Source organism: Oenanthe melanoleuca, chromosome 1A (assembly GCF_029582105.1).
Source record: "Oenanthe melanoleuca isolate GR-GAL-2019-014 chromosome 1A, OMel1.0, whole genome shotgun sequence".
NCBI lineage: Eukaryota > Metazoa > Chordata > Aves > Passeriformes > Muscicapidae > Oenanthe > Oenanthe melanoleuca.
This window is the reverse complement of record NC_079334.1, coordinates 21,188,566-21,210,271: the sequence shown is the minus strand read 5'-3', so window position 1 is coordinate 21,210,271 and position 21,706 is coordinate 21,188,566. Positions and strand designations below refer to the sequence as shown.

Genomic DNA, 21,706 nt, shown 5'->3' with positions numbered 1-21,706 from the left:
CACAATTTAGTTTTGTTCATGTGGGTGTTCTTGGTTTTAATTTAAAAGTGTATTTTTGGGAACATGTTTTAGTGGAATACCTTTCCTAGTTACTGAGCTTTTTTCTCTTGAAGAATTGACAGTGCCTTCCAGAATAGTGCTCTTGAGCATAGTTGTGAGGAGAGGAAAATCCCAAACAAAGTCAAAAAAGCTTTTCTTGGTATACATTTCAATTTTTTTTTTCCCCTTATGTACTTGAATGATAAGCCTATGAATTGAGATCTCCTGAAGTTTATTTAAGGACTTAAATTTAATTACTGTGATAAGTTAGTAGCAGGACAGTCCTTAAAAATCATTTGGTTTGTTTGCATGTCAGGGTGTTTAATTGTTTCAGGCTTTCTGTTTTTTGTGGAAGATAAACTGGCCCTTGATAGGTTGTTTTTAAATAAGTAGTCTCTTTTCTGAAGCCTCACACTGTACATGTAGAAAAGAAAACGGGGAATCCAGTTTTCCAGTAATGAAATGGGTTGTTCTATAACAAAATGTGTTTTGTTTTGTTTTGTTTTGTTTTTTTCTTGTGATATGCCAATGTTTGGCTTATTTGCTTGGCAAAACATCTAAGAGGAATTGCGGTATTTTTCTGGATGATTTATTGTATGCACTTTGTATTCTTGCTTCCTTTCATAAACAGGATAATGCAGAGTGAGGCTTCCTGTAGTCCTTTCGGGTGCTGAGAGGAAATCTACCTTGTGGCTCAGAAATTCTGATAATCAGAGATAATCCAGGATCCTGGGCAGAGGCAGTCTCACAAATGAGCAGTACTCTGCCGCCAGGGTAGTCTCCAGCGGCACCCAAAGGAGCAAACCAACCTCCAAGACGATCCTCTTATCTCCATAGGAACTGCATGTGTGCCCAGGGCTGCCTTCTGTGCCTCTCCCCAGATAGCTTCCAGCCCCATCTCTAATCTTCTTTGAAAAATCCAAAACAACCCCAAATAAAAATCAACCAATCAAACCAAGTAAAACCCCCCCCAAGACACAAGGCATGCCCAAACCCACGAACAGCAGAGGTCTGATTCCCCTGTTCTTTTCCTGGGACCTTCTGCTGGAGTCAGATAAGCCATGGAAAGCAGCCACTGCTTTCTGAATTGGAGAAACTTCCCTCTGGGTGCTGTAGAGCGTGTTGCTGTTCCAATCTCCAGTCAGACCTTTTGTAGATGGTTCTTGAAATGTTTGCCATGGTAGGACAGTGATTGAGTCTTCATCCTCAGTCTGAATCCAGCTTCTGCATAAAATGTGGACACTCAGTGTGGCTTTTGGCTGTGAGGAACTGCTTTCCTTCAGTTGGAAATGAAATTTGTCTCTTCAACCTGCTGCAATCTCGAGCCTTCAGGTGTAGTGTAGTGCTTTCCTAATTCAGTTTTCTGGGATGACAGAGGCTGGTCAAACTTGGTGAGCAGCACCAAGTCTTTAATAATAATGGGCTGCGAGAAGCACCTGTATTTGCAGTTGCCATTGTGTCACAGTTGTACTTTGAGCCTTATAGCAGGTTTAATGCTAGTGCTGTAGTTAGGCTTTAGTAGAGCTCCAAGTGCAGGTGATGCAGTTCAAAGCAGACTGCAGACTTTCCTGAGCATCCACACTTAAGTATGTTCACAGCTGTAGCACGGTTAAAACCCACTTGCTATCTGGTTGCATCCCTTTTGTTTGCAGGCTCGAACTAGATAAGAGAGCCACAGAGCTGTTTGTTGGGTAGCTATTGGAACATCTTCCTTAGTTACTGCTGGAATGGAAGGCATTTTGTTATCACAGACTGCAACAGCTGACTTTTCTCCAAATATAGAACAGAAATACATATTGAATGCTTTGGCTCTTTCTTCAGTATTGGGAATGTTTCTACCTTTTTCTCATAGTAGCAAATCAATGCAGTTGCTGGGGTTTCTATTCTTGAGAAGGTTTAATAACACATTATCATCTTCCAGCTCTGACTATGGATTTTACCTCCTGTCACTAGGATTCCCTTGTAAATTTTATTTTTTCCCTTTCTAATTTCCTTTCTATTTTCTTCTCTCAGCTTTTTTTTTTTTTTTTTTCTTTTTTTTTTCTCCACTTGCTAGAATATATACAAGTGTTCAAGTGCGGGGATGTGACAGGGAAGCCCAATAAGCAATCTGTCTGTCTAGGAAAAATATGCCACTGTACCTCTGGTCCCACTCAAGTGCTGAGTATGTACGTAGGTGCATTGGTTTGGTCTCTGTTCTCCTTACACATATCCAGATGCAATTGGCACAATCATTTTAACTAAGCTACCGCTAATTTATATTTTTACAATTGATTGCTCTTTTCTGTCAAGATGGAATCTAATATGGACTTACTCATTTTCAATGTAACACTCCTTGAACTAAGAAATTGTTTTCTCTAATTTAGTGATCTGGAGGGTGTTCTTTGACACCAGCCCCCTATGCCTCCTGAGAGTGTTGTTGCATTAGAAATTCCAGATGATCAGATGGGATTTTCCCTCTGTTATGAAGAGGTGCTCATCTAGCCACTCATCCTGTGTGCTATCTAATATGATTTCAGTGGAGTATAGTAGACTCACCAGCTTGTACCCTGTCTTGAGCTTTATCTGCTAGAATGTTAATCCGTGAGCATTTGAAATCATATGCCTCTGAGACACAATCAGCTAGAAACAGATAACGTCTGTTTGAAACTGTGCCGTGCCCATTCCCTGTTTGCCCACTCAGATCTTTCCTAAATAGGCTAGAACTTTCTGTAAATTATTTTTTAAGCATTTGTCTTATTTGAAAGTATTTGATATACCTGCAGTATATTTGGGTTGAGTTTATGCATATAGCTGAGTAGTCACAATAATTCTTCTATGTAATTAAGGCTTTTGGTACTGGTAGAAACAGGTAGATTTTTTTTTCATTTTTCCCAGTGTCTCTTATTTTTCCAAATACCTTTTTACAATATTAAATAGGTGGTTACTTGCTCCCTTTTTTCTCTTTCCTCTTTTGTTATTTGCTAAGAGTTTCCTTCTCTAACAAGCATGAAAGTCTTTGCAGACTGCTTTCTTCCCCTTTCACTTTGATTTACACAACAGCCTCCCATCAGAGAAGAGGGACCAATGTTTCACTAGGCTACAGCTCTCTGAACATTTTTCTCATAGCTTGGTATATATTAATTTTGAAATCTTTTTCTTTCTACTTTTAATCCTTTTTGAGACATGAAAGATCCCTAAGAGATAATGTGTGTTTCCACACACAGCAGCCTTTACAAGCTCCCTGACACATTTCCTGTAAACTACTGCTGTTAGGATTATGGTAAAGCATTTGCAGGGGATCCTAGCTGCCTGTATTAGAAGCCTGTCTTAGTCATGTCTGTCTTTGTTTTTCTGGATTAAGATGCATTGACATATTATTGTCCTCTTGCTCTTTAGAGAATATTTTGTGGTTTTTTAGAAGAAATTTTTCAGAAAGAAATGTCTTGTATGGATACTTTTTATGTACCAGCTAATGTAGTTGAAAAATATGAAAAAAAAAAAAAAAAAAAAAAAAGCAAAATTAAGACCTAAATCATGTCATTGTTCTGAACCTCTGGGCAGCAGCAGCAGCTCTCTTGAAGCAAGGTGGTGGTGCCTCTCAAGTCCTCCCACGGCCTCATTTCCTGACCCGCTGGGTGCTCCTCTCACTGCTTGAGAGCATTGGGTGTTGAGAAACCTGCTCTTGCACTTCATCAAACAGGGCTCCTGCTCCAGGACAAAGGTATTACATCACCAGAAGTCTGCTGCTCTCCATAATCTTCCCGTGTGCCTTCCATGGAGATGGTGGCCTTGTAGCAACAGTGGCAAATAAGGTAGTCTTTAGATGATTCAAGGAGGGTTCATGGGTCATGTTTTGATTTGGAGGTTGAATGCTACCTGCACAATATGGAATTGCTGGGATAATTTGTAACAAATCTCAGCTGTTGAAATAAACAAATAGGCTTCTTCTGAAAGTTTTTATTTTCTTTCCCTAAAAGTGGCCTAAAGGATGAGAGCCTGGGGAAGAAGGGGAAGAATTTTCTTCCTGTTTTTGATTTTCCTATATTTTTAATTAGGGAAGTTTTTAATAACACTTCAGCTTAATTTCAAAACTCATCCTTTTCAAGTCTTTTGTAGGGATACATATGAAATAGGATTTATTTGGGTTTGCTTACCTGGTCCATGTGTCTTCCCACTTTTTCCCCCGCACACAAGGAATCTCAGCTTTCATTAAAATGACCATAGGATCATTTTTGAATTGTGATTCTAGATCAGAAGAAAACCTTGAAAATGCCATCAAGGTTATCTGGTGCAGAAATGTCTGCTTCAGTCTGCAGGCTGGCTGAACTAGTCGCTGCTGCTGGTGTGACCCTGCTTCAGAGATGTTAACAGAAGTGTCTAATCGTGATGCAAATGTCAGCATTGCTGCTGTTTCACTCCTCTCAGAGCCTTTGAGAACAGGTTTGTGGATCACATGCTTCACTCTTAGGAGACTGTGGTGCATAGGCTTTGGTGCAGTAAGTGATTTTTAGGAGCGTTGCTTTTCACCCTCTCAGCCTGACCCATTGTGCAAAAAGGTGAGAGCAGATGGGAGACCTGAGCAATGCCGTTATGGAACAACCCTGTGCAATCCCAGCTTTCTGGAGGAGTGCTTGCTCTTTTCCCTGAGCAGCAGGGCTCGGGTTTTCTGGGCTGGAAAGTCGAGTGTAGTCTTGCTTATCTTCAGCTAGCAGTTCCCTATGACTCCTGTATCCTGGTAATGGGAATAAGTCTTTTCTCCAGGTTTCTCTGTGGGACTGCAGTGACAGTCATGTGTTTGTTTCCCTAGAGCCCAGCAGCATCCCATGTGCTCATGCCTGCTCCTGGGACAAGCCCTGGGGTGTGTCTGTGGCTTGCTGAAGGCCTGGAGAGTGCAGAGCATATCTGGGGTGTCTGGGCTGTATGTGACAGGAGGCACACACATTTGTCACCCCATATAGACAGGGCCTGACTCATGTGGAGCCCAACATGTGCTTTGTTCCAAGCCCTCTGGATTGCATTTAAGTAATCTGTAAGTAAAGGAAGCAGAGTTGATATGTGGAATAGCACCATTTCTATATCTTTAGCTGAGATAAAAATATTTCTTCAAAACTCATTTCCAAGGAGACCAGTGCCTCAATGAAAACATTTTTTTTCCTTGTTTCTTTTTTTTTTTTTTTCCCTTTTTTTTTTTTTTTTTTTTTTTTCTTTTAAATTTCTTTTTTTTCCCTCCCTGTCGTTTGAGATGAGGCCATATTTAACTTAGCATTTGGAGCCCGGCAAGGGAAGTCAATTCTTCATTTCGAGGCGGGAAGGGAAGGGGCGAGAAACCCGTTTTCCTAGTTTGGAAGAGCGGTTTAACTGATTAATGAGATGCGAAGTGACACTCATCCTGTGGCATCGGGCACGGGGGATGGGACGAGGATTTGCTGGTGCGGGGAAGGGCTTGCTGGTGCTTGTCGAGGGAGCTGGGGCGAGTGTCTTTGCTCGGCGTGCCTTTCCTGGGGCTGCCGCCCCACCGGCAGAGCTTGGCGTCCTGAAATTGGAGCAGGCTGGGAGCGCAAGGCTGCGAGGGCACTTGCCCCAGTCAGACTTGGGGGGAAGCTGCCTCCAGGCAAGTGGGAACCCGATACACTCTGAGGAACCGGAGCCAGCTGCTGCTTTCCCTGTAGCAATATGCAAGTCTGTAAAATGCTCATGCGGAGCCACCTGCGAAAGCAGATTAACCCCTTTATCTGTGTCGCGTCTTCTCCCCAGCTCACGCCGACAGTGGTTGTTCTTCCTGAGGGAGCTCCAGGGCTGGCACACACGGATTTTCTCCTTAGCTTCAGGATCCCCGTAGTTATGCTCCTTGATGCCTGTCAGTGGTTAATGATTAAATACAGCTTGTGAATTGTGGCCGAATTTGGGGTGCTGACTAAGGGGGTGGATGAAGATGTTCAGAACCTGCTTGTGGCTCCTGCATCTGTGGATGATTCCTGGAGGAGCAATTAGTGGGTGGGGGGGAATGGGTCCTCACCGCCAGTGACCTTGGAGGACAAGGTTTTGCTCGGCTTCATTCACGGCTGCAGTTCCCTTTTCTAAAGTGAGCGCTCTCCAGCACTGGGAGCCGGGCTGCATTTATTACTAACCCCACCCATCCCTGCCTCTTGCAAGAATCTTGTGAGGCCGAGATTGTGTTTTTAGAAGCAGAATGACAGAGAGAAATTCCCTGGAGGCGAATGCAGAGTGTGTGCTGTGCACGCCAGTACAGACACACGGGGCTGGGAACTCCCAGGGAGAGATTAAGTGCGAGAGAAGAGCACAGAGCAGCCAGAGCTGGAGGAGGGGGGTGGAGGAGGCGAGACGCTTTCTAAGCCTCAAACTGAGCCGTTCGGATTTTTTTTTCTTTAAGAAAAAAAAAAAACACCAAAAAACACCCTCGACCAACCTCGGTCTCGAAGTGAAGTGCCTGTTGTGTTGCCGGATCATCTCACTGCTGGGTTAGAAGGACCCAGGCTAACATGATGTACCTCTGGGTGAGTAGGAAGCGTGTGTGAGGGCTTGCACACTTTGCACATATAAGGAATGGAAAGCTGAAGGACTCTGCACTAACGTGAGCGGCCTTCACTCTTGGACTTAGCTCTCTGCAGCCTCTACTCACTGTGGGCTAGTTTTCCCTTTTGAGAAATAATATTTCAAGCAAGTACTATTAGCTGGGTATCAAGCAGGCTTTTCCTGTGGTTATAAGTGCCTCTGGAGAGAGCAGTTTTGGGCAGGTGCCTTGGAGACAAAATTTTTGGTATAATGCTGCTCGCTGTCTGCCAACTGAGAGACCTGTGTGTGTGTATATTATATATATATTTTTTATGCATAAAGCTGTTCCCATGTGCCTCTGCTTTATGGGATTTTTCGTGTTACTGAGAGACATCCCAGGTAGTGAAGAAGTGTTGCTGAAAGGGATCCGTAAGTCTCCAAAGGCTAGGAGAGGAGCAGGAAGGGGTTAGATAGCTTTGCAGTTTGGGACTTTGAGAATGGGGGGAGAAACTATTTCTAGAAAAGCTGGATGCAAGGTTGTTTTTCCAGAAGTGGCACAGTTACTCAAGTTTCTGGTGGAGTATGGAAAATAATGTCAGGAAAAAAAACATGTGTAAAGTGTTACATAGATCCAGCAAGCAAAGGAATAGGTTATACAAAGGCATATGTATTTTCAGCCTTTGAGCAAGACTGGAATTTCCACTGGAGCAGTCAGCTTTTAGACTGCTCAGTCATCAACTGGGTAGTTATCTCTGCTCCTGGGCACCCTTGAGATCAGCAGTTTGCCCTTGGGTTTCCTTACCCAGACATTTGAGGTAAAGAATACTTGGGACCCAAGCTTTTGGTTTGATTTAGTTTTTTTTTTTTTTTAAAAAAAACCCTTGTTTGTAACTCAGAATGAGAGGGCTCTCTCTGCCTCTGCCTGCTTCGAGTCCAGCTCCCCATCATTCCCAGGAACAAACACTGGTTTATTTTAGCAACAAAGCAAGCCTTGGAACCCAGGCAGAAGGATTTGACTTCCCTCCTTTGCACATACACACACTATCTTTGTTGCAGGGTAACCTGATTCTGCACAGGGGTATGCACACTTGCCTGGTTTTGTCCAGCAGGCCCTGCTGGCAGGCACGTCCACCTCCTCTGCTCAGCCCCTTGCCACAGCCTGGTGCCTGGGACCCCCATGTGGGGTGCTGGTTTTTAGGGAGAAAGGCTGGGCAGGACCCATGGCTCAGCTGAGATTTGTGCTTGGTTTGGTGGGTGGGGTGAGTGTAAGTAATTCAGCCAATGCTGCTGCTGATCTTAGATAAGGAATAAACAATGGAGATGTTCCTCACTCTGCTGAAGTGGGGAGGACGAGTGTGGGAGCAGAGGAGGGTTGCTCTGCTGTCTCACCTCCTGTGCTGTGGGGTGTGTGAGCACTCTAGTATAAAATAGAGGTGTTAGCCTGCCTAAAGACCAGCTTTGGCTCAAAACATGAAGCACTGACCTGGTTTCTTAAAAGGGTTGAGTTTTGGGATGCTTGCCAATGGATGAACCCCATGGGCTGCTGCTTCATCTTGCACCCTGAACTTCAGGCAGCACTACTGCTGTGTTTGCATTGCAGTTTAACTTCAGAGAAGTGGGGAAAATAAATATTAAATGCTTGAATAGCTGAAGGGATTTTAAAGGCATCATCTGGGCACTCTGCCATGATAATTAAAAAAATTAGTAAATTTTTGGTATCTAGATATGATCTTTACCTTCTCAGTACAGGTTATACTTTTACTTTTTTGGGGAATCTTTTCCTTGGACCTTTCAGGGACCTTTTCCTCCATGCCCATTTATGTTTCTGCTTTAAGCTCTTTTTATCCTGACAGGCTACATAACCTTTAGCGGTGAGAACAAGGAGCCTCAACTGACAGATCTGGTTTGGTGTGGGGTTTGTTGTACCTTGGCTGTGCCAGTTTCTTGCTTCCCTGCTCACAGGTTCTCCTCTGCCTCTCTTCTTGTTGCCTGTGCTATCTTTTTTTCTGTTCTGTGCCTCTTGTCCTTGGAATGTCAGGACTTCAATAGATGCACAGAGATTTGTACTGAGTCATTCCTTAATTCAATGCATGAAGCTACATTAATGCAATGTTAAATTTGAGGTTTTAAATATGCAAGTCCTGAAATCCAGAATTAAGATTCCCACAGCAACCGTAATGTTTCTCCCCCAGCCCCCCACCCCCCAGGGGTGCATGTTACAGAATTATCTTCTTTGAAGAGGTTGTGCAATATTGAGTGCTGTCAGCTTTGACAAATAGTAAAATAAAAGGGAGAATGCACCTTCCTCTGCAGTTGTGGTGTGGCATGGATACTGAACCCAGACATACAGGCTACCTGCAACATCACAGTCCCTGATTATAATGCTGTCTCTGGAATGAAGTGGTGGTGTAGCTTGGTTCAGTCTGACATTCCTGCTTGCTGAACTGTATTCCCTCGGGTGAAACTTGTTGCAGGATCCTCTTAAATATTTGAGAGCCTTGTAGACTGCAGGATATTGTGGGCTGTGGAGAGCTGGAGAGTAGGAAACTTAAAATATCTGTTATGATGACCTAATGCTTGGCATTGTGAGCAGAGTGAAGGCAGCAGACTATCTGTGCCATTAAATATCAAGAAAGACTGTTTATCTTAACACTTTCGTTGTGTAGGATGCAGTTGTATAAAGTCTTTCTGAGGCAGAGATGGTATGATAGTCTCTCTGATGTTGCAAACCGTTTGAGTGTATTGTCAGTGTTGCAACTCAAGGTAGGTATTTGCCTTATGTATCGGAGGCGGATATAGGAGTTCTGTTTTTGCAGGCAAGTGTTTTGTTTGTGTGGGACCATCTAACTCTAGTTTTGTCTCTTCTCACACTCATCCCCATTTGTGTGCAGCTGTCTGGGCTCTTGAATTGCTCAAGAGAGCTCCTAGTCATCAGTTCTCTAAATGGGACATGGGTAATTTGGACTATGAAATCAAGAAGGTCTTTGTGCTGAGGGCGATCAGGAATGACAACATGGGGGCAGGTGTTGTGCTGGTGACAGCCAGGAGCAGAGTGGTTTGAAGCTGGTAAAAGCATTCAACCCTTTACTGGATAAGAAAGACTGATTTTTTTTTCATTTATGAGCAGATGAATCTTTGTGTACTGTGAGTCATGAGATATAATCTAGAGTCATTTCATTCCAAGTATTTTCTAAAGAGCATGATGTGTTCTGAGAGTTGCATGTATGAATGTTGCCTTGTTGGAGGTCTGTCGTTACAAGAAAGGTTGAAAGGAAGGGGCAGCAGCCCTATGAAGCAATTTATCAATCATCCTTCTCCTGTGCTCAAAGACAGCTGAAACTATCAAAGGCAGGAGGGACCAAGGTAAGGGAGGTCCATGCTGTTGCTAGGCTTCTGGTAGGAAAGCACTGGATTCATCGCTCTGTTTATAGTGGGTATGGATAATTTCCTCATTTCTCACAGCCACGTACAGAGTACATGCTGAGTGGTTGTCAGAGGGGTGGCTGCCTATTGCAATGAGAAATTATTTCTTTCTCCAGAGCCCTATGAAAGTGAAGATCTTACCTGGACCCACTAATTACCGTACAGCAAGAATAGTGCTAGCAAGCTTGCCAAGCTCATTTTGAATTTTTTTTTGGTTGATTTTCTTCCTGACCTGTCTTTTACTTGCCTTTTTGTCACTTAAAAGTCTCTCTTTGCATTCACTGGAATAATTTTTCCCTCTAGGCTCCGAGCTCATCAGCTTTACCACCAAGGGATTGGAAACCCAAGTCTGCTGCCAAACTTGAGTCTTAGCAACGAGCTCTTCCTCATGCCAGGTCTTTCTATTATTTGTTTGGTCTTTTTTCATGAGAGGTAGCTACTGCCAGTGAAAAGTATGGACATTACAGCATGGTTTTCAAAGCATGCATTTGATAGCAGCAAAACAAGTGGCTATCCAGGGAAAACTGCCTCCCTGCTCTGTTCTGTTACGAAGCCTGGGGCAGCTCTTGCTGGGGAAGTCTAGCTGTTCCTCTAGGTCTTTGGCTGTAACCTGTTTGGTAGGCATGGCTAATGGATGCCAGCCATCACTCTGACAGGAGGGAGAGGTGCTGCTTCCGTGTGAAAAGTGCGCATGTGGCTTGGTCAGTGCTGAGAGAGGTGGTGATGGGGTTGCCTCTGGGACACTGTGGCTGTGAGAATGTAGAAAGGTTTTCTTGAATGAATGCTAGAGGTCAGGTCTGGGTGAGTTTCTGTGAGTATGTTAAAAGACATTTTGTGCTAATACAAACACTGATTTTTGGAATCTTGCTCTGGAGCAGAAAAGCCCTGGAAAATCATAAAATGGAGCTCATGCGAAAATCCTCGAGCTAGTAGCCTGTAAGCTGATTCCCCAGCTTGCAAGTCCCTGTGGTGCCATGCTGTGGCATGCATACGGAGCAGCTTGAATCCAGAAGTAATATAGTTATGTTTGTCCAGCACTGCAGCTGAGATAATGAGTTCTGCTGCTCGATAAGGTTTATTAGCTTTGGTGCAGCACCTCATGAACATGGTTGTACTGCTTCCACACTCGAGCTGCTCTGTGCACAGCTGGGTTGGGGATGTCTGCATTGCGTTCCTCTGGAGCTTTGTGTGACAAAGCAACTTGCATCTATTTGCATCTAGGGTTTTATACAGGCTTTGAAGATTGGGAAACAGAGAAAGAAGAGTGTATGAAAGAGATTATATAATGTGACTGCCTGTGTTATTAGAGAACTAGAGTTGATAATCCAGGTGATCTTTTCCAATTCTGTGTTCCTGCAAGCCTGTAATCGTGGAAGGTGCCAAGGTCACTACTGAGACAAGAAAGCCCAGTGCAGGTCAAAAAGAGAAGCCATTTCAAATTAAGGTGCTGGCTTCAGAAGATGAAGATTTAGGATCAGGATGCTCTCTTCTATAGGCTACAGTGATTTTTATCTAGTTTTGTGTAAATCAGTTTTACAGCACATTGCCATCATGTTCATGAATTCCCTTCTCTGATGAGTCTAAACAAGAGAATTAGGGGGGGATGTAGGCTTGCTCAGTTGGTGTATTTCTCCAGTGACTCTTCTGCCTGACTGCTGTATTCCCACCTGTCCAAACAGTGGTGAGCACAGGGGACTCTTTGCTGTAAGCCTGTCCGAGTCTTGGAAGACGGACAGGGGCTGGATCCTGTTTAAGTTAGTTTTTCACAAAACAACCTGTTTATCTTGGAAGGAAGAGAATAAACCGTAAGAGAATAAGGAGAGAATAAACCTCAGCCTTCATGATTTCCAGCTGAAAGCTCGAGGAAGAGTGCAGATAATAGCAATTTGAGACTGAACATCTGTGTTTCCTGCACTTCCCATGGTGCTTATTTGCTAATCTTAATTCCATTAGTGACAGAACTTCATCGTTTTCACAGAATCTGAGAATTCTTCGGCTTGGAAAGGACCTCTGGAGATCATCTAGTCCAATCCCCCTGCCAATGCAGAATCATTTAAAGTAGGTGACATAGGAACATGTCCAGATGATTTTGAATGTCTCCAGAGAGGAAGATTCCATAACCACCCTGGGCAGCCTGTTCCAATGTACTGCCACTCTTAATGTAAAGAAGTTCTTGTTCACCCTGAGGTGGAACTTCTTGTGTTTTAGTTTATGGCTATTGCTCCTCATCCTGTTGCTGGGCACCACTAAAAAGAGTCTGGCAGCAACCTCTTGGCACGTGCCTTTGAGATATTTAAATGCATTAATGGGATCCTCTCTCAGTTGTCTCTTCTCCAGACTAAACAGGCACAGCTCCTGCAGTCTCTCCTCATCTGAGATGGTCCGTACCCCTCATAATCTCTGTGGTATCTACTGAACCCTCTGTGGTATCTCTTTGTCTTTCTTGAAATGTGGAGCCCAGAACTGGGCACAGCACTCCAGCTGTGACCTCATTAGGGCCAGGTAGGAGGGGGAGGATCAGCTCCCCTGACCTGCTGGTCACAGTTTTTCCAATGCACCTCAGGATACCAATGGCCCTCCTGGCTGTGAGGGCACACTGCTGGCTCATCATTAAGTTGTGGCTGTCATTCATCCACCAAGAGTCCCAGGTCTTTCCCTGCAGAACTGGTCTCTAGTAGGTCCTATAATGGTACTTGGGATTATTCCTCCCCAGGTGGAAGACCCTACACTTGCCCTTGTTGAGGCCCATTAGGTTTCTCTCCATCCAACTTTACAGCCTATCAGAGCTGTCCTGACCCACAAGGTAATGGCAGTGGTGTAGGAAAAGTCTCTGAGTGGACCTGAGCTGGGGTGGCTTTTTTGCCACAGCTCTAAGCAGTCACTAGGGTAGCAACTGTGTATGTGTGCATGCTTAACCAAAAGTATGATTGGACAGCTTATGCAATTAGCTGGAAAGCGTCCCTTCACAGTTCAGCAAGGGCTACTGGATAGAGCAGGAGCTTGAGTGATGTAGAGGGGTGAGAAAAAACATTCTCTGTATGGAGTTGTCCGTTTGGAGAAGGAACTGCAGTCTGTATCTGCAGTACTGCAGCTGTGGATGGTACTCCTTGCCCAAGGCAATGTGATTCACCCTGCAGCCATGCACTGGAGAGGCAAGCTGTGCTTGTGGACCAGTGCAGATAGTTCCACGCTGGAAATGAAAACAGGCTTGCAGAAAATTAAGAAATCCATTGAGGATGTGCTTTGTGCCCTCCAGTGCTAAATTCTTTTGCTAAAAATGTTAAAGATTCCTCAAAGCTGTGAAGAAGCTTAAACGAGTAATTAAGTTTCCTTCGTCTGTCCCTTAAATTTAGGTTTCATTGTTCTCAGAGTCCTGTGTCTCATGACTAATATACTGCCTGCACAATGCGCTGGCTGATTTTTTACCAGATGGTTCTTGGGTCTGTAGCTGAATCCAGGGCGAAGGCAGTTAGTTTTTCTCCTGCCTCAAATGAAAGATGCTGTCCCCCACACAATGCTCTGATTGAATCTTGGACATAAGACAATAATGAACTGAAAATATTTTGACCAGATGACAATTCTTTAAGATATTCTTAGGGATTATTATTCATGATATTTAAGGAGCTGGAATGAAATGATACCAAAAAACTCCTCTGTACATTTTTTTATAATTTATAAATCATCTAGTGTTGAAACAAAGTTTAAATGCAGAAAAATGCTGGAATTCAAATATGTATACGTGGCTAGAAAATGGAAAATGTGCAGTGTGAACTGCCTGTTGCTATTTTTTCACTTTTCATTTTTGTTGTAATGGCCTTTTTCATTCTACCCTCAATCATGATGGTGATGCCTGCTTGCATCCATGACACACCTTTTGGATGGAGAAGACCTTGTGAGTGTAGGCAAAGGATCCCTCAGGAAGGTACAGCATAAGTGGGGTACATATCTCCATGGGGACCACCTCAGTGGCACTGCAGAGCTGGTTTGCACTGAGGCCTGTTGGATCCACCAGTTTTTCCACCTATTTCTCCTCCTCCCTGATTTATTTCACTGTGATTTTGGCTGCTGATTGAATGAGGAGGAGCAGTGAAACCAGCTGAAAAGGAGAAGCCCATTCAGCATAGGTGAGGCTACTGACTGTGACATCTTTTAAGAAATGGGTGGTATTGCCATTTTTAAATTTTAGTGTTGGGAAAATTTTCTTCTGTTTAAGAAATTTGGGTGGAGTGTATGCAGTGTGTGTGTAACTGCTGTTTTTAAACACCTTTTGGACTGAGAAATGCTGTAGAAATACGACCTCCTTTAATGCTTTTTCCCTGTGTAAGGAATGTTGCTCTTCAATGCAGCTGTTTAGCTGTTGCAAACAGGTGTGCAATAAACACCCCTTCCCTTTGCAACCAAGTGTGGTGGTGATGGATACCCTCTCATTTAAACATGCATGACTTTCTCTCCTACAAGAATTAAAAACTTTAAAAATAGCCTACATATCTAGAAAGAATATCTAGCCTTGTCTTGTTTCCCTCTTCCCCTCCCCCTTGCTACCAACTCAAATTACCGACAAGCTTTGGAAATTTCGGGGCAGGGGAACAGAGGTGCAGCTGGCCTGCATGTGTTGCACCAGCTGTAATGCAAATGATACATGCTGAAAGAGGCTTTTCTCACTTTTGTAATTCTTGGATATTGTTGTGCAATGGGTACATGCGACAATTTGTCTTAAATGTGTTTGCTGATATGTTCCGCAGAGTATACTGGGTCCTTTGTTCCTTGTCAGCAAGAGACAATATCAAAATCCAATTGCCCCTTGGCAGCATGTCTGATTGCAGCTGGGACTGTCCTCCTGCCTTCCCCATCCATCAGGCCTGGGGTGATCCCATCACGCTTGATACCAGTTAATTTAGGTCTGGTCATAACACAGGATTTGGTAAATCCTCAGCTTTCTTGGCTTTTTGGACAATTTGTAATAAACCACTTTTTTTTTGTTCTTTGTTTCTGGAAGTGGCATTACCTATTGCTCTTCTGCCTGAGAGGGCCAAAGGGCAGTGCTTGGCTGCCTGTGCCCTGGTTGTTTGTGGGTACCAGTCAACTTTTCTGCCACTTATCTGAAGCGGTAGAAGTACAGGCACTAGGGGTTCAGTTGTGTAAAAACAAAAGCTGATGTTGATTTAATCCCATTACACTGTGTTGATCTCTCAACCACTGGACTCTTAGTAGGATTCCAGCTTTAATCCTGTAAGGATCAATCTGGCCCATTGCTTTTCTGTCCTGATCCTAAATCCCCCTTTAATCTTGTTAATTATACCAGGCCTTTTTTGGTTTCATTTTTTTCCCTTGTGGACCAGCAAAACCACACTAAATCTTCGTGTTGCTGTCTCTGACCTGGTGTTTTTACCCTTTGTTCACCCTGTTGAGGAGCAAGGTTCTCCTGAAGACTGGTTTCATCATTCATAGCCGTGCATTTTGAGGTCTGGTGTCTGCTGCTTCAGACTCCTATGAAGTCATCTGGTTATGCTGTTGTGCTGAATCCCTCCTGGTTCTGTCAGGAGTTTTCTTGTTTTTCATCTGTTGTTTGATACTGTGCTGTCTGAAGAGGGTGGGGAATCATGGAACATGACAGCCACTTTGAAATTGCTTTCTTATGTTAAAGAAAAAGGATTTTTGGAGCAGAATCCTATCATTGGAGAAGACAATATCAAGGAATATGGAGCACTGCTCGGATGATGAGGCACATGCTCTGAGAAGACTGGGCCTGGGTAGTCCCGTGGCCCACAGATGCATTCTGAAGGTCACAGAGGAATTCAGCTGCTTAAATCAACCTTTTTATGTTTATGTGTGTTTGGTTGGCTTGAGGAGAGGAATAATGCACATTCAGACTTGAGGCGCTTTATCTTCACATTGCACTGTCTGCAGGCCTCCAAACCCAGTGCTGCCTTTTCTGTGTAATGCACAAGGCCAATTTCTCACTGTGACAATCTGCTCCTGGCACTCGCAATAGAAACTAGCAGTGCTTAATATATTCATCTCTGTTATTTCCTATAGTGTAAAGAAGAAAACTAACCCAAAATTGCACCTACATTTGCTGTAACCCGATCAAGAGCTGGCAGTTCATTTCTGGAACATGTCTGCGCTGGGATCTTGGCTGCTCTGCCAAATTTTATGCCTTTATCTTGCAGTGCTGCTCCTTTTCTCTCCCCTGTCCACGCAGCTCTGCCTCACCCAGCAGAAGGTTCCACATTTCCAGCCTTTCAACCAAATTCTGATTTCCCACCGCCTCGCCAGAACACCATGGGGCTGATATCTCTCCTTGCCAGAATGCAGGCTGTAGATATGGTTCTGCCATAGAAGTAGCCAAGGTGGTTTCTTTTTAAGCCAGATAGAGGGGAAACCAGGTTTGGATCACAGAGGATGAGCTCTATGGATGTGTTTATTCCAGTTAAAGCAGCCCTTGTGCTTAGATTTTGGAAAACACTTAGAGCCATGACAAGGAAGTAACAATTGCTTTTAAGGAAATGTGGGCATTTTCCCAGCAGTTCTAGGGTTAAGCAAATTGTAGAGGGGTGACATAGTGACAGTGTTCCCTATTTTTGTGTGTTGCCAGTAGCGAGAAGAGGGAAACTTTGATTTCTAATCCGCTTTGGAGGAGGCTCCGTATCAGGGCAGCACAGAAACATCCAGTCAAGCAGCTCCTTTATCATAAAGGGGATTTTAATTAAAACTGTTCTTGCATCATGAGCGAAATGAGCGTCAGTGCCAGCCAGCCCTGTACTGGGCATTTATCTCCTTCAAACCACATTACCAGTAATTGCTGCATTAAATCAAAGTCGAGGCAGATTACAGGTCTGCACTGGGCAGGCGGCCGGTGCCAGCGTGGGGAGCTCCGCGCTGCCGAGCCGCTGATACGGGAACCCCCTCGGCCCCCAGCTGGGGGCGAAGAGTCGGAGGGCTGCTGCATCCCAAGAAGCCTTCTCATTACAAGGCAGGAATTTTTGTTATAACCTAGGAGGAGTGGTGGGCTGTATGCTTGGAGCATTTTAAGCTGCTGGTGTTTTTCTATTAGCTTCCTTTTAAAACAAACAAACCCAGTAACAAAACAAACCGTGTGGCATTGCCATTCTACTTCTGTCTCCTGTTCGGAGCCACTACAGACATTTCCTTTTGTTCATCATCTGCTGCTTATTCCAACCCTGAAACTTAAGAATAAATCACCTCTTGTCTTGATATATCCCTTTTTTCTACCCACCTTGGCACAGCTCTGCTGTGGAGCTGCTAGCTTGGTTACTCTCTGTCCCAGTATGTGAGGGCTTCTCCCCTTCTTCACCTCTCCCCCAGCTGAGGAATTGTATCAGCCTTGACCTGTGGTTCCTTTGCCAACTATGGCTCATTAGTTCGTTTAATTATTTTTCTAGGTTTTAAGCATTCTCTTGTCTCTAGGTCTAGAGCAGCTGTTTCCCTTCTACTTGTCCCTATACTTTAACCTTGGTCACTCTAAAAAACATCTGATCGTCCTAGCATTGCTTTTGCTTCCACTCTCCAAACCTCTGTCAGGGCAAGGCTGAGGTATGGCCATGCCCATATGAGGTCTCAGGCATGCAGACTGACTGAGGTAATTAGATCTATGTGGGCAATCACTGAATTATCAAAATGTGACAGCTGGACTTTCGGTGGCTGCTATTACCTTTGTGCTATAATTGCAAAGAGGGTAAGCCAGGAAGAGAATGTGAAGAAAATATGGGGTTTTTTTCCTTTTGAAAAGTGACTGTAATTTTATCTTTTTTGTCTTGATGGCGGTTGCGTTTTCTCCTGTTCTCTTGCTGACAGTCTTGGGGCAGTTGGGTGGCAGGGATGCTTTTTCTTAATTTTGCCCAGAGGTGTTGGCAATCTGCCATCCTGAAATTTGCTTCCTACAGTGTTTGCACATCTACTACATTCTTATGCTGCAGAATAGGGTCTCATTCTCAGCACTGTACAGAGAACCTGGTAATGTATGTGAAAGATGATGCTGCAGCTGGATCTGCCTGCTAAAACAGCTTTTGCACACTGTTGAGCTGTATTAGATTTTTAAGATTCCCACAAGTTTCTCAGAAGCTGTCTAGTTCAGAGCAGTTGCAGGAGTGTGCCTGCTGTGCCCCTTCAGAGCTTGAAGTTGCAGTTTTTGCTTCATTACAATGTGAGCTTGAGATGCAGCTTAAGTATTGCCCTACTTTAACTCTGGCCTACGTATGAATCTCTAGCTTGAGATGAGTGGTTCTTTTAAATTCATGCTAAGAGACCTGTAAAGCCACAGAGGCTGAAGTTTGAGTGCTGCTGATATCCCAGCTGATAATGCAGAGAAGTTGCAGTTAATTTTTGCCTTAGCAGTCCTGTTACCACCAAGTCTGAATAGTCCCACTGCAGAGTAACTGGAGAGTTGAGCAGAGAACATGAGCCAAGTCTTTGGTGGAGATTTCTTGATAGCGAGAGGAAGCAGAGGATAAGAGTTTTCATAGGAGCCAGGAAACCATCTTTATGGCATCATGGTTTAATGGGACAGAGAATGCAGATAGTGTGGCAGATTAGGATGAATGAACATGAATTTTTTGTAGAGGTCATAGAAAGCTGATGAAAGAGCAGGTATCTTGATAGTGCAGATAGTGGAACCAGAGAAAGCCCTCAGTGGTTTGTTGTCCAGGGATTTCAGCTGCTGTGGCTTGCTTTAGAACTCACTGGGCGTTGAAACTAGCCTGCAGGAAAGGGATTTGGACTGAGCCATGTTGGCCTTTACTCTGTTGTTCTGACTTTTGGGGAGAAGTGTGAGTGGCAATTACCTTATGTGCCCATGGCAGACCTCTGTGCCCATGTCCTGGGACTCTGTGTGAGAATAAAAAGATTTCCAGACTTTTTCTCTGTCCTGCTTTTTCAAAACTAGATGGGTTTCAAAAATAACAGTCAAAATCTAGATGTTTGCTGCCCTTTACTATTTTTGTCCTAGTATGAGGCAGAAAGTGATGTGAAGACTGCCACTGAGCTAGCATAGTCTTAACATACATCTTTGTGTTCACCACAGCCTTATACTTTTCCACTTAAACCACTGGAGAAGGGACACAGCAATAACTAGCACCTCTGCCTCCAGACAAGTAGTCCCTGGGGTCCCCCCCTACTTTAAAGCATGACTTGCTGCTGTCACCATTCATTTAGCCTGTCTTGACTCTCTTCTTTCAGGGTAAACTGCATCATTTTTGTCAAACCTCAGCTTTACATGCTATTTCTAGATCCTTTCTGTGCACTCAGCAAATGCACCAAACTCTTAACCGCAGCACTTCTGGAATTTTGCTCTTGAATCTCTTTAGAGTTGTCTGACTGTGGGATTTTTAGTTTTATTTTTTTTTATGGGAATGGGGGAAAACCAGGATTTATCATCTAAAGCTGAGCAGGTGGGCAAGATTTTGATCTGAGGCCTGCAGAAATTAATGGACAGATGTAACTGTATAATGAAATTATCTTTGTAGATTTATGCTGAAAGTGTCATATTTTGTATATTTCTGTGCTGGAACTGTTTCCAGATGACTTCCTGAGATTTATTTGGCGACCTGCTGTTGTGGCAGCAAAAGGAAGACCTTTAGCCTGCATGATGTTCTCCAATTCCTCAGTTCCTGCCAGTAATAGTCTCAAACCCAGCTATCACACATAGACACTGCTGCCTGTTTATTTATCTCTTACTTTCATACAATTAAGAATTTTGTTTAGTATTTTTGATGTGTTTTGCCTGTTGCTTACATAGTTACAGGGTGTGGGCAGGTGCTCTGCTATTCTGATAGCACCAAGCTGGGCAGGGAGTGCTTTTGCTCCTGTGTCAGAATGCTGTCCCAGAAAACCTTTCCCCCAAATTCTGCTTTTGTTTGTGTAGCTAGGAAGCCATACTACTCTAAAGTAGGGATAAATTTAAGTTCATAATAGCATAATTTATTGTGTGGCCACTCGTGAACTTGGAACAAGTACCTTATTCTATTTTAGTTTGTCATGTGGAGGCAATTTGATAAGCTGGGAGGCGAGGTGGGGAGGAAAGTCCATACCAAAACTCTCTCTGTTAGGATGCAAGTGCTCTAGATGAGTAAGACACACAGCCACGTTCTGAAATGTTCTGCAATGGTTGATCATATTCTCCCTTCACCCCAGGCGAAGGTGGGGTGGAGCATGTTGGCTCAAACCCTTGTTGAAAATGGTTTATGCTATGAGCCATTTGCTGGGATAGATTGGGAGTGCATGTGGCATTTCCAGCAGCCCCACGTGGCTGTATGCTGGTGGGTCTAAGGTAATGGCAGAACTGTACTTACACTAAAGGAATCGTCAGTGTGGTCCAGCCCATTTGTGATTCATTCAATTAAAAATACTTGGTGAGAGTATGTCTGATACTACCATCTGGTGACTTTTAATAATATTTATTCTTAGGAAGGTGGTTCTTTAATTAAGGAATTAACCTTAATTTTTGTAGGCTTAGCATAGATCTGAAGAAATGCTCAGACTTAAGATGTTCTATTTCTAGAAGAGTCAAATCTTTCTTTTTTGGATCTCCCTGTTGTCCCCTTAAGGATCAGCTAATTGAACTGCTGCCACTTGTTAAGTGAAAAACCAAGTGGGACAGTGAGAGACAGAATGGGCAAAGCTTTTTCTCTGATTGAGGTTCTGGAACAGCCTCTGAAGTGAAGGAAAACTGCCTCCACTCTATTCTTTTTGCTTCCTCTTTGTCCACTGCTCGCAAAGGAATATACAAAGGCAGTGTGGCTGTCATGTAATGTCTAAACTACCAAGAGAAAACTCCTTGTCTTCTTTGATGTTGAAATTCTGCATCTGGACACCTTTTTGTTTCTCATGTAACGAGCAAAAAGTATTTTGATGGACATGTAGCATTACCAAGATCAGTGCTTATGTAAGTGGTCCCAAAAGAAATCTGTGATACAATCACCTTCATTATCAAGTGTCTTAGCCCAGAAGTGTACTTATTTGCTTCCTGAAGCACGGCCAAGTATTTAGAGTTCTCCTTGAATGAAGGCCCAGACACAAATAATTTTTTTCTGGAAAATCTGTGTATACTTTCTTTCCCCCTTTTGTACTGTGCCTTTGGTAGTAACTAAGGCGATGGAACCTGTTTGGTTTTAGCAGCTTCTGTTGGACTTGCTGCGTGTTATGTTCAGGTGTTCTGGAGTTGTCTCAAAGTTGTATAATTAAAACCTGTTCTGTAATGCATGTAAAACAATGGATTGGGGCAGAAATGAAAGCTGAAATAGTGTCTTCTATATGCTGCTGGTGTATCAAGGCTACTGGCAGGTTTATTTTGCAACTTAATCTCTAACAGATTCTTGTGAGTTATTGTTCTGTTAAAGCTGCCTTGCTGGGAGCCAGTTCGTTAGTGTTATGAATAAAACCTCAGTTCTGGGAACACAGTCTTTGACAGGGGATTTTTCAAATTTCAGATGAGTGTTCATCACTGCCTTACACTTTCCCTTTGTAGTAATTTAAGAGGTAGACTTTGGGCAATCTATGTTTTGCTTGAATTAACTTGAGGCCTTGTCTGGCAGCTGAAATTGTCTGGGCAGGATCTGTACTTCCACTTTAAGGAAGACTCTGCCTACAAAAATCTTTACTTTAGGATTGAGAGTGTTTGTCTTTCTTGACAGCCATGACAGTATAGGTTGGGTATTGGAAGAGCTTGGTTTCTGGTTTAGGAAGATCCAGGCTTGTGATTTCATGAGTCCACTTTGGTATATAGATTTCTGGA

General features: G+C 43.6%; 1 protein-coding gene across 12 annotated transcripts in view; it reads left to right on the top strand.

Annotated features, from left to right (window-relative positions):
• Positions 1-21,706, top strand: part of RBFOX2 (RNA binding fox-1 homolog 2) — a 164,735-nt gene that overhangs the window by 50,866 nt on the left and 92,163 nt on the right. For 2 of the 12 annotated variants that reach the window (XM_056510512.1, XM_056510520.1), the window contains exon 1: positions 6,333-6,536. The exons of the other annotated variants lie outside the window; for them this stretch is intronic. In XM_056510512.1, coding sequence (XP_056366487.1) covers positions 6,522-6,536 — 15 coding nt within the window. In that variant the 5' untranslated portion in view covers positions 6,333-6,521. Of the gene's footprint in view, positions 1-6,332; positions 6,537-21,706 lie in introns of those variants that run through there. 12 annotated transcript variants of the gene reach the window in all.